The following is a 20,606-nucleotide window of genomic DNA, read 5'->3' on the forward strand; positions in this document are numbered from 1 at the left end:
GATAAAATGTATGTATGATGATAAAACGTTTCTATTTTTGAAATGCATGGTTAGCCTCTATCAAGTGTTGAAAAGACAAGATGCCCCTGGTGGCTAGACATGGAGAGGTTTGTTGTGCCAGATGAAGAAATTCAATTACATGATCAACACTTAGCTATATTGGCTAAGATGACCATAGTGGAGGGTTCTGATGAGGTAACCATAAGTTGTCTCTGATTTTTGCACGATGATAAAGTTTTTTGATGAGGTAATTTATAACCATAAGTTGTCTTTGTGCAGAGTATACCATTGACTGCAGTACGTGGCTGCTCTACGAGCTCTCATGCCACATCTATAGCCTCTACATCTAGAATGCACCCTCTACCAGTTAACCTAGGGAGGGATATAGTGAGTCAAGCATTGGATGCAAATAGGAGACAAAGAGAAGTACATCAAACAACAAGTACTTCGGGCAATGTACATGTAGCCTCGTCTATGATCCAACCAGCACCTTTGAAAGGTGATATCATGCCGTTAACAGTAGTGTATGTTTATTGGGGTGATAAATATTTTTCTCTTACCAATCAATCTTCTTCTGTGTTTCTTCTTGCATTGTGGGAATTCGCAGGCATGGTATATGCATTCAATACCTCCATCGAGGACCTTGCAAGGGACTGTAAGAACATAGAAGGGCCATCCCCTCTATTCAAACATGTTTTGGAAGCCATGAATGTGCTTTGTAATAAAGGAAAAGTCCATGGGAAAAGGACTGACTATTGTGTGGAGATGGTGTTTGTAGACTTCCCCTCAAACCTCGTTGTTGAGGGTTGTTTGGGACACAGAGTGCCACCTTGGAATGTGGTTAGCAAAAGTCTATATGAGGCAACTTTTCAATTTGTAGACTTTTGTCTTAATGATCATGGCTTCATAACATGCCTTTATACAATGGAAGAAGGAGTGAAGATAGAGCATGAGGCAACATCTAGAGGATTTGTGGTCTTTCATCGACAAGTGGTCAAATGCACTCCACCAGTGGGAAAGAAGATGGGACAACTTGTAACAAAGGTAGCTGCACACTTCTCTTCTACAAAAATTCTTATGTCTATGTCTATTTCAACTTATAGCCTAAGGAATTCACTACTATTTGAATGGATTTCATTACAGGTTGCATGTCTTATTCTATCTGTTTTTGTACGCTCAAGTACACCAAGGCAGTATTTACGGATGTATGGAGATAAGGTGGAAGAGCAAAATCTTGGGAGTGAATTAGATCTGGAACAAGACCTCATTCAAGATATGTAAGGGATCGACTCTGGATCTGTGATTAAAAACAATGTCTATGTATTTAGGGTTTAGGTTTTTGGGTCTCTCATCTCTGTGTTTATGTAGTGTTCCTGAAGAGGATATGGTAAAACGAAAGGGAAAGCCTTGGAGAGGTGGTTGCCAAAGAGGGCAGAGGCTATGCAAGTACATAGTATCTCTCTTTTCAAAGACAGGGGATACTATTGTTGACTTGTTTGCTGGGACTGGAACTCTTGGACTTATTGCAGCGGTCATGGAACGTAATGTTATTATCTTTGAAAAGGACCATCGCATATATAATAAGCTATTGGAGCCATATTCTACAAAGGTAATTCCCAAATTAATAAGACAAGGCACTGTTAATACCCCATAATCCTCTATAAATGCAATGTTCATTAATTTCTTACTTTTTTGCAGTTTGAAGAAGACTAAAGACATTTTGGATCTTAGCATTTTTTGTCAAGACAGAAGACATTTTGGATATTAGCATTTTTGGTGGATGTAGCGTGATATTTAAACTTTTTTTTAAAGACATTTAAAGACAGTTTATATATTAGCATTTTTGGTGGATGTAGCGTGATATTTGAACTTTTATTTAAAGACAGTTTGGATGTAGCATTTTTGGTGGATGTAGTAAGCCTGCTTTTATTTTGTGTCTTGAATACATTGTCTTGAAGGTGGTATGTCTTGAAGGTGGTATGGCATGTCATGTAGTAAGCCTGCTTTTTTTTTGGTATGTCATGTGTCATTTTTGCTCACTTTCAATGGATACATGACAAGAAACTGCTCGTATCTCGTATTGATTTGAAAATAATTTGCAAATTGGCTCGCTGCAATGGGCTCGCTCCGTGGCCACCCTCCTTTGATCTCATTCATTAACACTACAAGAGAACCTTATACAATATGCATGTTCTTCCTTTATGCAATTCCATTTTGATGTGGGGAGCATACATGTTATCATGTGGGGAGCATACATGTTATCATGTTATCATATGCTCACTTAGATAAACATTAAATTCATGGGACTCATTAGGCATTTATTTGCATAACTTTCCCTTTCCCTTTCTCAACCATATTCTTGAAGCTCTGAAAGTGCATAAACACTTTACTTTTCTCTTCATACGGTATAGTCACATTTTCCTAGTGTGATCATCAATAAAAGATAGATAATAGTGGCATCTCAAGGGGTGCTCTATTAAGAAAGCCTATGTGTCACATGTGTTCAAGGGGTATTTTAAAAACCCCTTACCAGTCAAATTTTATGAATAAAATAACCCCTTATTCTTTATGGAATTATGGGTTTTCTTTCAAAATCGATTAAAAAAACCCCTTTTGTAAATGTATTTTTGTAAATTTACCTTAAAAATTTGAATTTAAAAAACCCTTCACTTGAATTCAGGTGGTATAATTACATATTTTTAGGTGAACCCCCCGAGAGTGGCATCCTTTAATTGATGCCATCTTTGTTGGTCCCAAAATATTAGAATATGTACCACATCGAGTGGTCTTTAAACATGCCCATGATTTTTCATTCTCTTCCCTAAATAATCCATAAATGGACCTGAAGAAGAATTCATAGAAAGCATTGACTTATCGTATAACCTTGCTATAAGATAACACACAATTCAAGGAAAATATCTCAACCAATGTGTAAGTAACCAAAGTCATTCTATGCAAATTCTAGTTTATCACACACTATGCCAATTAAGTAAGGTAATAATTTTGATCATTAAAAGGCTAAGTTTTCACTTTGAAAGAGGTAATTAACAATTTAGACAAAACAACCTTTCTCCTAATCATTAGAATCATCACCCCAATAGTCTCACCACATATTCTTTGGCATCCCAAGAACTACATGCATAGACATCCTAAGAATCACATGTATAACCTACCTCATACAACATAGGAAATAATAAGATTTCCTATAGTTCTAACCATCAAAATGTTCCAACTACTACGAGTATTAGACAAGCACATATAAAAGAATGAAATTTGAGCTTATTTAAATGACAAATGTGGGTGGTTGTATAAGTGTCCTCACTTTGGGATTGTGTTATGTGGATGGGATGCCGTTGACATATCTTGGTTGAGTTATGTTTCCAATCACATCATTCCAACAAGTGGCAACCACTAAAGAATCAAAAGGTAACTCGACCAAGTTATTTTCACTTCCACTTGGCACACTGCCAATGACCATGTACCTTGATTAAGTTACACAGTGGACATCCACAAAGGCATTGTGCCACCACAACACATCGGGGCAATAGCAATGTTCCAATAGCGTTTATTTTATCGGGATATCGAGGAATTCAGTCGCTTACTACACAACAAAATTTAACTCAACGGTGTAAGCAGTGAAATTTAGTTATTGTTTCGCTGCCCAACAACAAAATTTTGCTAAATGAGCAGCGAGCATAGTAGCAAAATTTCATTGCTATATTGTAATTGTACTGTTGGGCAGCCAAAATAGCAGTGAAATTTTACTGCTATTCTTGCTGCATAAAATTCCAAAGAGTTGTTAAGTGCTGAATTGAAGTTATACATGTCACATATACATAGAAAATGATTATAGTTTTTAAAAAACATCCATCAAAACCCTTGGAGACATGTTTCAAGCAAAAAACCCTTGGAGACATGTTTCAAGCAAAAAAAATAAAAATAGTTAAAAACTTTTGAGAAGGGAAATAATGTCAAGATCATGAATCTATCCCATCTTGTAATAACTTTCCTTATGTGTTGCTTCATCAATGTCTATATCTAATGTAATCTCAATGAAAAGATGGGTTACATATCAATGTCACTATCATTATCCAATAAAGCATTGTCATGATTGATAGGTGACTCATCATCTTTTTTGGATTGATATTCCTCATGCTCTTGATCGGCCTCCGGTAAAATGTTTTCTTCGTCGTCTTCTTACAATGAGCTGATTTGCGGTAGTACTTGCACCTCATCTAGAGATTCAACCTCAACATCTTGATCTTGAAAGATATGTTTTGAACGAGGGAAAACTTGTATAACATACCATCACTTTGAATCAATTCGATTGGCATGAAACACAACCTAATATCACAAAGCAAAGGGGTTAACCTTTTATTATACTACATCAAAGATTTATTGCTGGGATTGGTTGGGTTACTAACCTATTGATAGCGTTGAGGTAGTATGAAATTATCTTTCTCATTATTCCAAAACTTGGTGGAATCAATTTGAAAGAACCCATTTGGATGTTTCTTCACAGTTGCTTGAGAACCTCTATATATTACCTTGAACCATTTGACATCAAAGATGAATAGACTAAATGCTCTAAACCCAACCTCAAGAATAGCTTGAATAATTTCACAATACTCAAGATTGTCCTCCATGACATTGGTATTGTGACATGAAAAATTGATATCTTTCATTTTTAATTTTGTACATATTTTGATGGTTTCTCAATGGTAATAAGGTGGAAGCTTGTCCAAGAAGATTGTGGCGCCCACAATGGAATAACGACGTGATGATGTGGTGGCTTGGCGACTACCCTGATAACAGTATTCTATCTTCAAATATAATGGTTTTACTTGATTTAGGGTGCACACATTGTAAATGCCACATTGTATGCTTGATAAATACTTTGGTATGGTAGATACGCTAGTGATATGGAAAATAAAAGTGGGTCTGCATACTCACATGCGACGCCTACAATGGAATAACGGCGTGGTGATGTGGTGGCTTGGCGACTACCCTGAGGACAGTATTCTATCTTCAAATATAATGGTTTTACTTGATTTAGGGTGCACACATTGTAAATGCCACAAGTATGCTTGATAAATACTTTGGTATGGTAGATAGGCCAGTGATGTGGAAAATAAAAGTGGGCCTTCATACTCACATGGATTTTAATTGTATTATTAATAGAGTATTCACCATAAGGATACAAGTTGGGGAGTGTGGAAGGCATGTGGAGGAGTGTGTGTAGGTGCATAATTGGAAAAGATTCTTCTAGAATGCCTACATGGAAGAGGAGAATTCTGCCATGTGTAAGTGGGATCTCCACCTACATGCCACTTAGACTTGGCTATTATCTCATCACACTTTCAAAGTCAGAATTAGCCTAAGAGAACAATTGATGGTGACATCTACCCTTATGTCTGACTGAAGGGTTGAAGATTTTTATGTTGTAAATTGTAACAATGGAAGAGAGGGTGATTCTCCACCTATAAAAGGAGCCCTCCTCTCCCTTTCAAATCAATGAATGAAGCCTCCTCAATTGAGCATTTTGTGTCATTGCCATTTTCTTATCTTCAAACCCTTATACAAACACTCTCTTTACATGTGAATGTCTCATTTAGCACGTGCTTAACCCAATTTTGGACCTCTTTGATGATTCATGATAAGTGGGATAAGGAGTTATTATCTTGGTGGGCCTATGACTTCTCAAGGTAGCCCTTGCCTTATTGCCGCCCTCCTTTGGAGGTACCAATGGTTTTAGCACGGTAATGAGCATGTGGAAACACTTTGGGGACCATAGGTAAATCTTTACAATTTTTTGCTGAGCAATGTTAACCCTTACCCTCTATCTTGAATCATGAAGGAGATGAAGGGCAAGAGGCTATGTGAAAATTGAGGTTTCATGCAAAGAGAGGAAAGTGCAGTTTTTATGGTCTAATACCCAAATTTCAACTGGTAATTACTCATCACTTGGGTATCGGTTTCTGAAATTGATCATATGGCTAGGAAACTCTTTATATGCTCTTTTGACTCATGTAACTAATTTCTTAATCCTTTACTTCATTGATGATCAGAATTTCTCCCAAAGTTGCTAACTTGGCAGTTTTATAGTCCTCTAGTAAAATGCTCATAACTTTTTGCTCGGTTGCTCGTTTTGAAAAGTTTTTATATAGGCACGAAGCTCTCTTCAAGCTCTATGTACATATGTAATCTTCTTTTGTACAATCTATATGTATTTAAAACTATGATTCTCTGTGTATCTCTATTTTTATAGACTTTTGACCATTATTTCTTCTTAATTGTAAGATTCCTCCCCAGCCTCTCAAGATGTCCAGCATCTTCCCCTGTAATCAATCCCCTCTTCAGAAATATAAAAGATCTTGTCTCTCTGCCTATTTTGACATAGAGAGAGAAAATATTCTAGAGAGAGAATATTCAGATTTTGAATATTTTTAGATAGAAAAATTTCTCATATTATTAAAATTAATTTCTCTGAAATAGAAATTCAAAAAGAACTTTTCAATGTGCAATTGGAATTTATTGGAAATGGGTATAAAGGACCTTAGCTTAAGGGTCTAGATTTTTAGAAATTTTTGGATTATGGTCCGATTAAGGTTCCTATGGACCAATAGCATCAATCCATGTGTAGGGAGGAGATAAATCCAAATTGTAAAAGAAGATACCCAAAAATGAGTAAATGCTTACATAAGATGAAGAGTTGACTATGTACAAGGTTTATTAGTAAGAAACTATGAGTAATATCAAAAATATGAGATATTTTGGGTATCCAAAAATGAGTAAATGCTCACATAAGATGAAGAGTTGAAAATGTACAAGGTTTATTAGTAAAAAAACTATGAGCAATATTAAAAATATGAGATATTTTGGGTATAATAATTCCATTTTGACACATATGTAAGGAAGGGGAGTCCATTAAAGGAGGTGCATATTTCACATGCTTGAATGAGTTTTAAATTCAAAAATAATGTGATATTTTTATCTCTCCTCTCTCTTGAATCAAACCAAATCAAAATGGAACCAAACCGAATCAAAAAGGAACCAAACTAGATCCAAATCTAGTCCAAATTCAACCAAATTGAATCTAGAAAATTCTAGAATTCAGTTAGCTTTGGTTAGAGCTTCCCTCTCCTATAAATAGAACATGAGTCCTTTGAAAAAAATAGAAGAATTTTACTATACTAGAGTTATGCTGAAATAATGCTAATTTCTACTATTCTCTAAAATTCTCTCCAAATTGAAGAAATTGGAGCTTCCCTCTTTCTTCAATCCCCATTGATGGCTCCATCAACATACTTAACCAATTGATTGGTTGGGGGCCTCTACCGTGAACAAAGAATCAAGCAATTTGTAAGGTAAATGGTGAATTTTGATCTTTTCTATAATTTCTCAATGCTTCTCTTTTCTCAACCCCTCTCAAGCTTGAGAAGCTTAATTGGAATGGTTTTTGAATGCTATTGAAGTTAATTGATGAATGGTAGTGAAGAATTATATAATTTGATGAATGCTATTGAAGTTAATTGATTAATGATAGTAAAGAATTACATAAATTTCCATTTATGCTTAATTCTAATGGTTTTTATGTAATTTCTCTCTCTCACTCAAGAAATGGTCATAATCATGACCCATTCTCAATCCAAATGAAGCTTTTCATAAAGCTTTTTCTTAATCCAAGATTAATCTATGCTTGAGGTCAAATTAATGGCTTTTTTCTATGCTTTTAGTTTATGTATTTCATGAATATTGATGATTCAACCCATTATTGGGTTAATGATCCAATTAGGGATCATTCTAATCATTTTCTTAATGATAAGCTTTATCCTTCAAAATAAATTGAGATTTAGCAGTCATAGTAGCGGAGCTATGGCAAAATTTTTATAAAAATTACACATAAAATAATTTTATTCAAAGCATAAAAAGAGAACTTCCTACCATATTCTAGGAATTACCATCCTAGATTAATTGAAAGAATTTTATTGTAATCATGGAGAAATTTATTTTTATGTTATGTATAATTTATGATTATTTTATTATAAAAGTGTTACTTTTATCATATTTGGATTTCATGCATAGAGGTATGCATAAAAGAATTATTATTTTAATATAAATGTGTTTCTTTTATCATATTTGGATTTCATGCATAGAGGTATGCATAAAAGTTGATTATTTTAATATAAAAGTGTTTCTTTTATCATATTTGTATTTCATGCATAGAGGTATGCATAAAAGTTGATTATTTTAATATAAAAGTGTTTCTTTTATCATATTTGGATTTCATGCATAGAGTTATGCATAAAAATTGATTATTTTATTATAAAAGTGTGACTTTTATCATAATTGGATTTCATGCATAGAGGTATGCATAAAAGTTGATTATTTTATTATAAAAGTGTGACTTTTATCATATTTGGATTTCATGCATAGAGGTGTGCATAAAAGTTGATTATTTTATTATAAAAGTGTGACTTTTATCATAATTGGATTTCATGCATAGAGGTATGCATAAAAGTTGATTATTTTATTATAAAAGTGTGACTTTTATCATATTTGGATTTCATGCATAGAGGTGTGCATAAAAGTTGATTATTTTATTATAAAAGTGTGACTTTTATCATATTTGGATTTCATGCATAGAGGTATGCATAAAAGTTGATTATTTTATTATAAAAGTGTGACTTTTATCATAATTGGATTTCATGCATAGAGGTATGCATAAAAGTTGATTATTTTATTATAAAAGTGTGACTTTTATCATATTTGGATTTCATGCATAGAGGTATGCATAAAAGTTGATTATTTTATTATAAAAGTGTGACTTTTATCATATTTGGATTTCATGCATAGAGGTATGCATAAACGTTGATTATTTTATTATAAAAGTGTGACTTTTATCATATTTGGATTTCATGCATAGAGGTATGCATAAAAGTTGATTATTTTATTGTAAAAGTGTTACTTTTATCATATTGGATTTCATGTATAGAGGTATGCATAAAAGATATTCTTTTTATACTAAAAGTGTGATTTTTATCATAAATGGATTTTACGCATAACTTAGATGCATAAGAGAAATTCTTTTATTCTAAAAGTGTAATTCCTACCAAATTGAATTTATGCATAAGAAGATGCATAAAAGATTGATTTTTAAATTCAAAGTGTCATTCTCATCTAAATTCAATTTATGCATAGGAAGATGCATAAAAGAATGGAATTTCAATTCAAAAGTGTTATTCTCATCCAAATTGAATTTATGCATAGGAAGATGCATAAAAGATGGATTTTTAATTCAAAAGTGTTAATTCTCATCTAAATTGAGTTTATACATAGGAAGATGCATAAGAGATGGAATTTTAATTCAAAAGTGTCATTTTCATTTAAAATGAATTTATGCATAAAAAGATGCATAAAATTTTGATTTTTAAATGAGATGTGATAATATGTGATAAGATGCGATAAGAGGTGTATGAGATAGGTCACCTGTGAAGGATCCTAGAGGGTGCTGACCATATACGGTGCTCGGGCTCTGGGTCACCGAAGATACCCACACGTGTGTCGAGGAAGATATTGGAACAAGGAGTAAGAGTTGTTTTCTGAAACCGGGCATGGATCTGGTTGATTGACCTTGCTGGTCCTCCAACGGACGAGTCCATGCCTCTTTTATATGGATCTGTGGGTTGATCTTGCTGATCTTCCACGGAGATTCCATTCTATTATATGAATATATTGCCGGTTACTATGAGCTAGGAACTATGGAAAAGGCCCCTGAGTGAACAGGTGGTGAGCGTTCTGGTTGCCAATGATGCCATAAGTACACCGATGAATGAATGACGAGAAATAAGGATTCAACCAGAGACTTTGAGGATTGTCATCAGAGCGACATAATGGTTTCATTAAAGGATTGTTTGAAAGATAGTTGATGCTAAGAAAAAGGCAATTTCATATTGGGTGTGTAAGTGGTGTGACTAGTTTTATGTTTGCATGAACTTCCGGCTAGGGGGCCTAGGAACTCTTTTCCCTGGTACCCGGGACAAAACCTAATCAAATTCCTAATTGGATCCCATCACTACAGTGGTTGGGAGGTTGGCTAACACATGGGACTGGATGGGGTTAGGCTGGACTGATGGATCCGTAAATCGAGATTTAATTTCTATTACTACGATAGATGAAGTAAATCCCGGATAGTAATTGTTCTATGGATAGGAATCAACGGCTCTGCCTCTTGATGGGGAAAAAAGCGTTGATCCCAATGATCCAAGTGCAAGTTTCTTCCTTGATCTGACCAAGTACCGTTAGAGGTGCAGTCGGATCAGTTTGATCAGTAATGATCTTGACTACGTTAGAGTAAAGAGTTATCCCGGTGGAATCGCCCGTGCTTTCTAGATAAGGAAAGTTTTTTTGGGTTCGATTTTGGAAAAACCGACGAATTAGTCTCTTGTCCGGATATCCATGGGCGAGGCCCCGAGTGTAAGACCCTGACCTGCGCAAGATGTGTTACTTCCGCTGCTAGCATCCCGAATCCGTTGCGCGGTGGGAACAGGGATCTTACATTAATAATTACTAATTCCTCTTAATCTCTTATCAAAAGGCAAATCCCATGTATCTTATCCTCTTGTAAGTGATTTCTATATTATTTTGGTTTAAGATGTTATGCGCAGTGGAAACAGGGATCTTACATTAATAATTACTAATTCCTCTTAATCTCTTATCAAAAGGCAAATCCCATGTATCTTATCCTCTTGTAAGTGATTTCTATATTATTTTGGTTTAAAATGTTATGTCCAAATTGCCCAATTGGAAACGGATGAAGCATACCAACATTCCCCATATGTTTTTGTTCACATAATCCTGAGTCAGAAGATTTTCTTCCAACAAAGAATTGCCCTCTTGTTTGGAGCTGTAAGACTGGCAGAAATTCTTGCTTCTCGTGAGCCTTTCATCTTTCCTTCCACGAATTATGATCTCACCTTTGATGTGTTTATCTTTATCTTAACCTAGGGAGAGAAAGGGAGGTGAGGAGGCTATGAGGTTTCATACAAGTGTGTTTTGATTCTAAGAAGTGACCGAAGTCAAAACCCCAACTTTGTGTCACAGTATCATGTCTACTAGCTCAACTTTCTTACTCAAAAGTTGCCATCACACCACAATCAAATGTGTTTCTTTTAGAATCCACAAGCTCTGTGCAAAAGTGCCTTCCCTCTGACCATCAAGATTGCATTATATAGTTTGTACTAATATTAAACAAAAGCATGACATTTACTATAGTACATTAAACAAGGTATATAATGATTAACATAGATGAAGAATGTATTTACTTGAGAGTCATATCCTGTTGCATACTCATACTCTTCTCTTGTTATCATCTCTCCATGTTTTTATGCCATTGATATTGCCATACGAAGCTATTCTATATTGATCACATTTGGTAGAGGTTCCAAGCTGGACGGGGAATATTTGCTCTTCTAAAATCTCTTCTCTTATCCTTTTATGTATTGATTGTATCCATGTATCTCCTAATCCACTTCTCCATGATGGTACTATTTAGAATGCAGAATGTATTCACCTTTTGGTGTAATGCTTTATCTAGTCTTCGTTGCCTTCCTTTTCCTTGTGGCACATTAGTGATTAGTCGGTCATCCTCCTCATTTCTCCAAAATCATGGCATGGAAGGATCTATGTTAGAGAGATATTTTGAGATATACACAAGAGACTCTTGCAAAAACTATCCCTCTTCCATGCTTACTTGTGGCCTTCTCTTTATCTCACAAAGTCCTTTAGGGTCTTCATGAACCTTTCAAGAAAAAACATCCATCAAACATGAACAACACCAAAAAGTGCCACTTCATCAACCAAATGCACCACAAGATGCAATTGGCTAGTGAGAATTGTTTTAGGAAAGTTTTCCTCGATCATACACATTGCCTTAATAGCATTGAGACAAGACATCTCAATGGATGTAAGATCTATCTCCTTTAAGGATATGTACCTACATACCTAGCAATCATGTGTACTATTTATTATGCATAGCTTGTGAGCGCATAAGAATACCAAATATGCAATTGATATAACTTAGCTAGTGAATTGAAGAGAAGATTCACACCTCACCAAGTTTCCCATTTTGTAAATAGCTTCTCTCACCTTCTTGTCTCCATAACTAACCAACTATAGTAATTAGAAGAGTAAAATATCTATAGAAAAAAATAGAAGTTAGTATATGAGCCTACAAATTATTTACTGTAAAGAGAAAATAAATAAGCGAATATTTATATACCTACAATATCTTGTGCCAATCATGTGTCGAGGCCACATAATTGTACCTCTTCTTTCTTTTTGGTCTTTGTGAAGGCACCCTTCAATGAATGCATTACTCCCATTGGTGTACAAAAAGAGGCAATCACACTTTTCACCTTATTGTTCTCCTTCTTGGTTAATACCCATGGGGAATTTGGTAGGACCATGTTACCACTCTCACTTTCAATTGGCCATGCACTTTGAAGGCATCCAAAAATTTTGTAAGTCATCCCTTGCACCCTTTGTAAGTCATCCCTTGCACCCTTTGTATCTCTTTTACCAATTAAATGGTATCAAATATTTGCATGTACTTACAAACCTGGAGTTCATGAACTCCTTCAAAATGTGGCCGAAAGCACAAGACAAGCTCTCAAAGAAATATGTCATTATTGATGTGCTCAAGGCAAAGTTCCCCGTTCCACATGCAGGCCTTTGCTTCTCAAAGGAGTGGATGAAGAGAAGAATAAAGCTTTTTCTCTCTAATAGGAGAGCAAACATCAAGAGAGTGGCAAAGAACAATTTGAAAAATCCCACCGTTTACACATAGGAGGAGTGGAGGCATGCACAAAGCTTCATGAGAAAGCACCCATGTCCTTTTCAACAACCGGTGGTGGCAAGTGCGTCCTCCCAACTACAGAAACGAGGGGCTTCACACTTCGACTGACGAGGAAATTCCTCCTTCATTGCTCGTTTCGTAAGTATCTATTTTACTAATCATTTCCTTATCTTCTTTCATTTTATTTTTTACTATATTATTTTATTTAGCTAATTGTATATTTTCTTAATTGTGTTTTGTAGAGGGAGATTGTTGGGTGGGTGTGTCCCAATAAAGGAGGAGTACGACCGTGGTGGGGATGCATTCACGTACACTTGGACGAGTCCATTTTGAAGACTCAAGAAGACAAGGTAACTAGTGAAACAACCCTTCTCTTATTTATATGTAATTGTATTTTATCATAAATTTACACTTATCTTACACTTGATGGCAAGTATATAGGATGAAGGGGAAGAGGAAGAGGAAGATCTGGATTATGAGCATGAAGCAGTAGAAGGAAGTGAAGAGGGGGACGAAGACACTGATAATGAGCACTCGGAATCCATTGAGGATTTTGAATAGCAACCTCTTCTTTGATATATTTTTGTATATGTGGTCAAAGGCCCAACAATTTGTGAAATATAATACATTTTGGGCTCACTTGCATTCTTCTCAATCTATATATTTTTCATGTTTATGTTTGTATTACAAAATTGTGACTCTGTTTTAATAAAAAAAAGGAGTTGGGATAGATTGGGGAGTCCTATGCTGCCCCAACTTTTCTTATCACGCAATAATTTTGCTGTGCTGAGTAGTGATCCCGTTACAGTGAAAATATCATCTTTTTTAGCATCAAAATGGGTCTGACATCTCCCTGCCCTCTAGTTATAAAAGCACTGCTCCACCCTCATTCTGTTGTAGTGTGTAAATTAATCACGTTATATTGGTGGAAGTCCACGTATATTTAATCAAGGTAAGATGTGGATGTCCACATAACTCGATCAAGTTACATTGGTGGACATCCACGTATATTTAATCAAGGTAGGATGTGGATGTCCACATAACTTGAATGGGTTACATGTTGGTGGACATTCATGTAGGTACCACATTAGGGAAAATTTGGACTTAAATTGGGCACTTTAAGGATTTCTACACATTCTTTCTCTACAAAAATGGGCGCATGGTGAAATTTTTACAAATCAAATCAGACGAGCAAAGTTTGGATGTTTGGAATCTACTCTTTGAGACCTTTCCAATGATATATAGCATGATGGGAAATTTTGCATATTCAAGAAGTCCCCAACAAAGTTGGTGATGATGTGGCACATAATGTGCCACATCATCACCAAACACCAAATTTGGGAGCTTCGTTACGTGCCATGTCATCACCAAATTTGGAAACTTTTTGAATATGCAAATGTCCAATCATGCTATGTATCATTGGAAAGGTCTCCGAAAAGTAGATTCTAAACATTCAAACTCTGCTCACTTCCGAGTTTATTTGTAAAAATTTCACCATGCGCCCATTTTTGTAGAGAGAGATAATGCGTAGAAATCCGTAAAAGGGCCCAATTTGAGTCCAAATTTTTCCTAATGCATAGCTCGAATGAGTTACGTGGGGACATCTACCATGGAACTCCATTGGTATACAAGCTACCTACATGGATGTCTAATATGTAACTCATCCAAGTTACTTATATAACCCATAGCACTCATGCACATCAAGCATGCACCTCGACGTTGCATAGAATGCACACTCTCAATTTAAAAAAATGATAAATTTTTCATGTAACTCGATCAAGTTACGTGGATACCCAACCCATGATGGACACGTGCCATTTGAATTCCTGGTGGGGATTTTCAAAATATAATTTCCACGTAACTCGAACGAGTTATGTAAATACTGATTGAGTGGTCACTGGGTGTGCAAAGTTAATTTTTTTTATTCTTTCACATAACTTGACCAAGTTATGTGGATAATCATTAGATGATTGACATCTGTCCAATAAGGTTTATTGTTTTTCACATAAAAATTTTAGAATTCGATCAAGTTACTTAGCAACCAGTCATGGGGTGCCATATGTCCCTTGTGCCAAAAACCCTAACCCTAACTCAATCGAGGTATAAAAATCCCCTTCCCCCCTTCTCATTCTCACTTAACTCTTAGAGCTCCCTCTCTCCTTAATGTACATTATCTTTTCACCTGATCATTTATCTAATCTCTATTAGGGCTTCCCTAATCTTTATTAGACATTTTCATCTCTTCCACAAATAGGTTAGGGTTTTCATTAGGGTGGCCTCACATCATTCTCTTTAGTATGGACTCACATGAGTCCATTAAGGACCTCATAGAAGCTGCCATTCACGGCAGCAAGCTATCAATGATCCATGCAAGTGTGGGTGATACACCATCTAACTTACACATCATGGTGGACCTAGAGGCAATTTCATCCTCCTTATGTAGCCTAGGTAGCATTACATCTATAGAGACGAGTGGCTACAAAAAACACTAATGCTAGAGTTTCACATGGCTTGACATACCATGAGGTGGACACACTCCTTGGCATTAGGGATTCCATTTTAGATCTATTAAAAGATGGCTAGAGAGTCCATCATCATGTGGTAGTTGGAAAAGTGCTTCGTTTTTCTAGGTTCTCCCACCCAACTTTGGTGGCACATATCTTTAGCTGATATGTAGCTGCTTATGGGAGGATTCCACATAATCACCATATTCTCTCACCAGATTCCTTTATATTGTATAAAGCAATTATATGCAGAGTTTGTATTAGGGCTAGAGGTGTGGACTACAATACCACCCGTCTTGGTGGTCGTGTGTGGGTAGGGGTCACCTATGCGAGTAGAGTGATCCATAAACCCCTCCGCCCTTTGAGTTGTTGAGGTAGACTCAACCTTTGTGCCACTTAGAGTGTTGAGGCTCTTGGATCATAGGTTGCAGTTTATGTACAGCTTGCCTAGCACATGGTGTGGCTATTTTCACATAGTGCCTGTAAATACCTTAGGTTGGAGTTGATGTACATCTTGCCTAGTAGCACGTGGTGCCACTATTTTCACACATACTGCCCACAATACCTCTCTTTGATTTATTTACTTACATGTATATTAATGTCTCATGTATTTTTGCTATGTATCTTATTCTTCTTTTCTCTTTCATAGAGACACCACTTGCACATACTACTATAGAGCCAACATTATCAAAGGCAATGCAGAGAGACTAACTGCAGAGGTCAAGGTTCAAGATGAAGTAGATGGGAGCACAAATGGTGGACCAGAGATAGAGGCTATATGAGAAGGTCACGATGCACCAAATAGCTAAGATTAGAGCTAAGAATTTGTTTTATAGCAGGCTTAATAGATTTCTCGCAATGCACAACCACCCTTATCCTACCCTATATCCTCGACCTCCATCTTAGTGCCACATCATCACAAATGACGGAGGCAACTTTAATGTCATAGTAAGAAAAGGTTCACCACCCAACATGTACTGGCAGACTACATGTCAAGATAGCCTAGAGAACCTACCACTAGTGTTGATGATGAACTACTAGATGCCCCACTCATGTTCAAATCAGATATAGTACCAGAATGGAGTGAAGACATCTGCGAATATCTTTCCTATGGATTCCCACCACAACACAAGCTATTGGAGAAAGATAAGATGCGATGAGTTATTAAATAATTGGAAACACCATACCGATTGATATAGCAGGTCAAGTGTATAGACTAGCCAAAGATAACGTGCTTAGATGTTGTGTTAAGGAGCATGAGTTCCAGACCATTTTGGAAGAATCTCATAGTGGGATCACTAGTTCTGTGGACATTTTGTGGGTGAAGTAACTACTAAAAGATCTTGCAAGCAGGGTTATGGTGGCTAACTTTGTTTGGTGACACCATGGAACTCATTAAACATTGTGATTAATGTCAATGCTTTAACATTCTTTATGGGTAAGATAGGATGCCTTCTAATCAGTGCAACAACCTTTTGAAAAATGGGGAACAGACTTTGTTGGACCCATTAGCCCAACTACGCGTCAAACACAAGCTTGATATATAATTATTGCCACAAACTATTTCACTAAGTGGGCCAAAGCAAAAGCCACTCTTATACAAGCATACAATTATTTCACTAAGTGGACCAAAGCAAAAGCCACATAGAAGGCAGATGCTCATACAACTACCAAATTCTTATACGAGCATGTAATATCAAGATTTGGGTGTCCCTTAGAGTTGGTTACTAGGCTCCCATTTCATCAATCAGATCATTGAACATCTCTTGAGTGGATTTTTGGTGGTGCACCAAAATTCATCACCATACTATCCCCAAGCCAATGGATAGGTAGAAATTACTCATAAATTTTCCTTTGTGGTATCCTGAGAAAAAATATAGAAGCTAGTCGTAATGATTGGAAGCACCTATAGGACTTCCTAACAGCTATATGACAAACTACTTTTTGACTCGCCTATGAGATTGAGGTAGTGATGCCTATGGAATATTTAGTGTGCCCAGCTTGAGGATAGTAGTGAAAGAACATCTTAGGGAAAGTTCTCTAGCCAAAAGGTTGATTGAGTTGGAAAAGATGGATGAAAGTAGAGTTGTTTCTCTCCATGGAATGGTACTAGAGAAGCTTAGGTGCAAATGAGGATTTGACCAAAACTTGAATTGGTTAATTCAATGGATGGAGCAAGAGTTGCTCTATTCTAGGAAAGAACTACAAGGGTTATATAAACAAATCCCTTCTACATCCAGAGCTTCATCCAAATAGATGAGGGTTTATTCAATTAGGTTAATAAAGATGTAATGAAGAACTTGCAAAGACAACTTCGAAGGGCTAACTTGATAATACGTTCTCACACTACTAACAACCCCTCTATAAACCACTCTAATCATTATCAATTTAGATTCATCATCGTGATTCTGCAAAAGCACACTCGTGATTCTTGGTACATCTTCAAACCATATTTTTCCAAATCCATCTTGGTAGCCATAAATGATCCCTACAACATCTTTATATCCAAACATCAATTCTTGTAATTTTTGCCTCCATTCTTCTGTGAGTTTAGCAGTTACCCAGACCATTCGAGGATTTTGATCATCTCCCAAGTTCATTTTGGACAATTTATCTTCTTGCACCCGACCACTTTTGCACATGTCCATTTCATGCGCTTCCTCTGTAGCATGAATTAATGCTTTAATCTCTTTAGGAGCTTTAACCTTCAACTTGCTTTGTTGAAAATAATTGATGGTTAGTTACAAAATATTTATAAACCATGTGTCTACAAGACATATGATCATTAAGCATATTGTGAGGGTATAAATAAGATCGTGGCACATACCACATGCTATAAAATTGATGCTAATCACCATGCACATAGAGAGAACCATCATACTAGAACAAGTGTAAGGTGTATCATATCTAACGGGATATGTTTTTTATGGTTCAATTATATCTTCACATAGAGATTTATGTCAATACACAATGGTCTTGTGTGTTTGTCCCACCTTCTCAAATTGTTTTTAACTCTAGAATTTCATCTTTTCACTAGTAGAATTTATCATATACACAATTACCTTTCTCCCAAGGAGCCAATGTCTTTCCACACATTCAGTCAAAGAACCAAGCTTTCTTTTAAAGATACAACACCCATCACCACACTTTCAATAACATAAGCTCATACGCTCAAGAGCTTTAACCTCCTAACTACTAAAATCACATAATCATATTCGCTTGTTTGTCGACGTAAGTAGTGATAAGCACCTTCTTCGCAAGCATGCCGAAAATGTTACAATTTGCAGCAACTGATTTTTTTTATTTCCCGAATAGCTTGTAAATATGTAAAGAATACAACTCTCAAATCTTATGGTGGTATGTTCAATTAAATGTGAAAGTGCCAATTTTAGAAGGCATTATCAACATTTTGAGGGCAAAACAACTAGAGTTAAAAGAGTTCAAGGTTCTAGCCAACCTCGCGAAACAAAACGGCCTAAAACCTTCAAACAAATGTAAAGAGGCTCTTCATTGGAGTTTAAACATGCACACGAGAGTTACAATTAGCCATCTGGTAACCCCCTTGGCTTTTGGCCCACACGTGCCGTGGAATCTACATGTAATACGTACTCTAGGGTTTAAAGCCGTGGCATCTAAATGCAATACGTACTCTAGGGTTTAAAGCCGTGACATACGTACTCTATTAAAAAAACAAGACAAATTTTTCGCTTGGGAGGAGAGAGATAGAGTGTACAGAGATGGGGGGTCGTGAACTTAATTTTTAATAGGTTTTTTTAAAAGAATTTCAGCTGTTCTTGAGACAAAATGATCTTGCGTCTCACAAAGGCAAAACAAAAGCAAAAATTGGACGAACAGATACTGCCCACAACTCGCAACATTTCAATAGAACGAAGACTTTGCACTAACAACCCCCCCCCAAGAAAAAAAAAACACACACACACACCAACAACAGGAAAACTCCATGCTAGCAAGGCATTTAGGGTATAAACAACAATCGCTCTCCTCCTTTGGCAGTACCACGCGCACACTTCACCAGAAGCCACAATATACAACGGATCTGAGTAATCCCAAAGGAGGGGGATTGCAAAGCCGTCAAAAACCGTCTCGCTGGAAAATAAAAGGCCATAGTTTTGCTTCAGAGCTACCTGCGAAATCAGGTGCTACGTGAGAAGGTATCCCGAGCTCCTCTGCAACTTTGCAGGGTCGGAGGGTGGTGGGATTTCTGGAGCATCGACCACATGACATGCACATCCTCATAGCCGCACGATTGCACGTGATAGTAGAGCTTGGCGAAGCCCCGTCCTACAACAACCAAAAGAGATCGAGCTCTTGTCAACTCTCTTCTATGCAGATCTAGCGCAGGACACACCTCTGCAATCTTGCGCCGCGCGTGTGAGCACACATTTCGCTTGATTGTCAAAAAACACACACACGCTCGGCAAAGCGCACACTCAAAGAGTGAAAGCTTGAAATTGTCAAGAGATCTGAGAGAGAATGGAGCCAGCACGAAGGCAAATGACAGAAATGGAGCTTCCAGCGAAGACAAATGTGCAGCCAAGCACACATACACGTGCGCATACTCAACCCTCCCATGAGATCAGAAAGAAAGTAGGAGATTAAGCACGCACACTAGCAGTTCATGCAGAGCTTCCTGACATCAGAGACATGAAGCATAGTGCTGACCACATGCGAGCGTGAGAGTGGTGTGAGTACTCAGAGAGAAGAGAGAGAGTGAGTGTGTACCACGACGCTGGCCTCGCAGGCGACCAATGGAGAAGCTCCACACTCGGCGCAGTGGCAAAACAAGACGACGAAGCCACGCCATGGAGACTGGTCAAGCTAGGCGTGACTCGTGAGGAAGAAGAGCGAGGAAGCTTTAATGAGCCAGGAGAGAGGAGTTCTGTCGCGTACGCTGAGATTTTCTCGCTAGGAATCGAGAAGACGAACGGAGAAATGACAAGCGACAAGATAGACGACCACGTGGAGAGCTACAATTTGCAAGGAGGAACCGAACTTCAATATATCTTCTGCGTGGCCTCTTCATTTTTCGCCACGTCAGGCGGCACTGCCGGCCAGACTGACAACAGGAGGACCCAAACTCGTGAGTCGTATGTTCAACGTCCTACCGGTCCTGCGAGCTCCCCTCTTCCACCATTAATTTAACTCCAACGCCATATAATATATAATAGCTACTTGCCCACATCGGCACACGTTCCTTTGTTGGACCATGGTGCACGTTCCATTAG

The 20,606-nt window shown here is 37.0% G+C and overlaps 1 protein-coding gene across 1 annotated transcript; it reads right to left on the bottom strand.

Annotated features, from left to right (window-relative positions):
- Window positions 1–19,366: 19,366 nt before the first annotated feature.
- LOC147620989 (uncharacterized) lies at window positions 19,367–20,287 on the bottom strand. Its single transcript, XM_086825271.1, has 2 exons — window positions 20,104–20,287; window positions 19,367–19,662 (listed from the first exon to the last, which is right to left on the bottom strand). The coding sequence occupies exons 1-2, from the start codon at window positions 20,183–20,185 to the stop codon at window positions 19,514–19,516; spliced, it is 231 nt and encodes a 76-aa protein (XP_086681397.1). The 5' UTR covers window positions 20,186–20,287; the 3' UTR covers window positions 19,367–19,513.
- Window positions 20,288–20,606: the final 319 nt, after the last annotated feature.

This window comes from Cibotium barometz, chromosome 31, assembly GCF_041138505.1.
Source record: "Cibotium barometz isolate CiBa-2024 chromosome 31, ASM4113850v1, whole genome shotgun sequence".
NCBI lineage: Eukaryota > Viridiplantae > Streptophyta > Polypodiopsida > Cyatheales > Cibotiaceae > Cibotium > Cibotium barometz.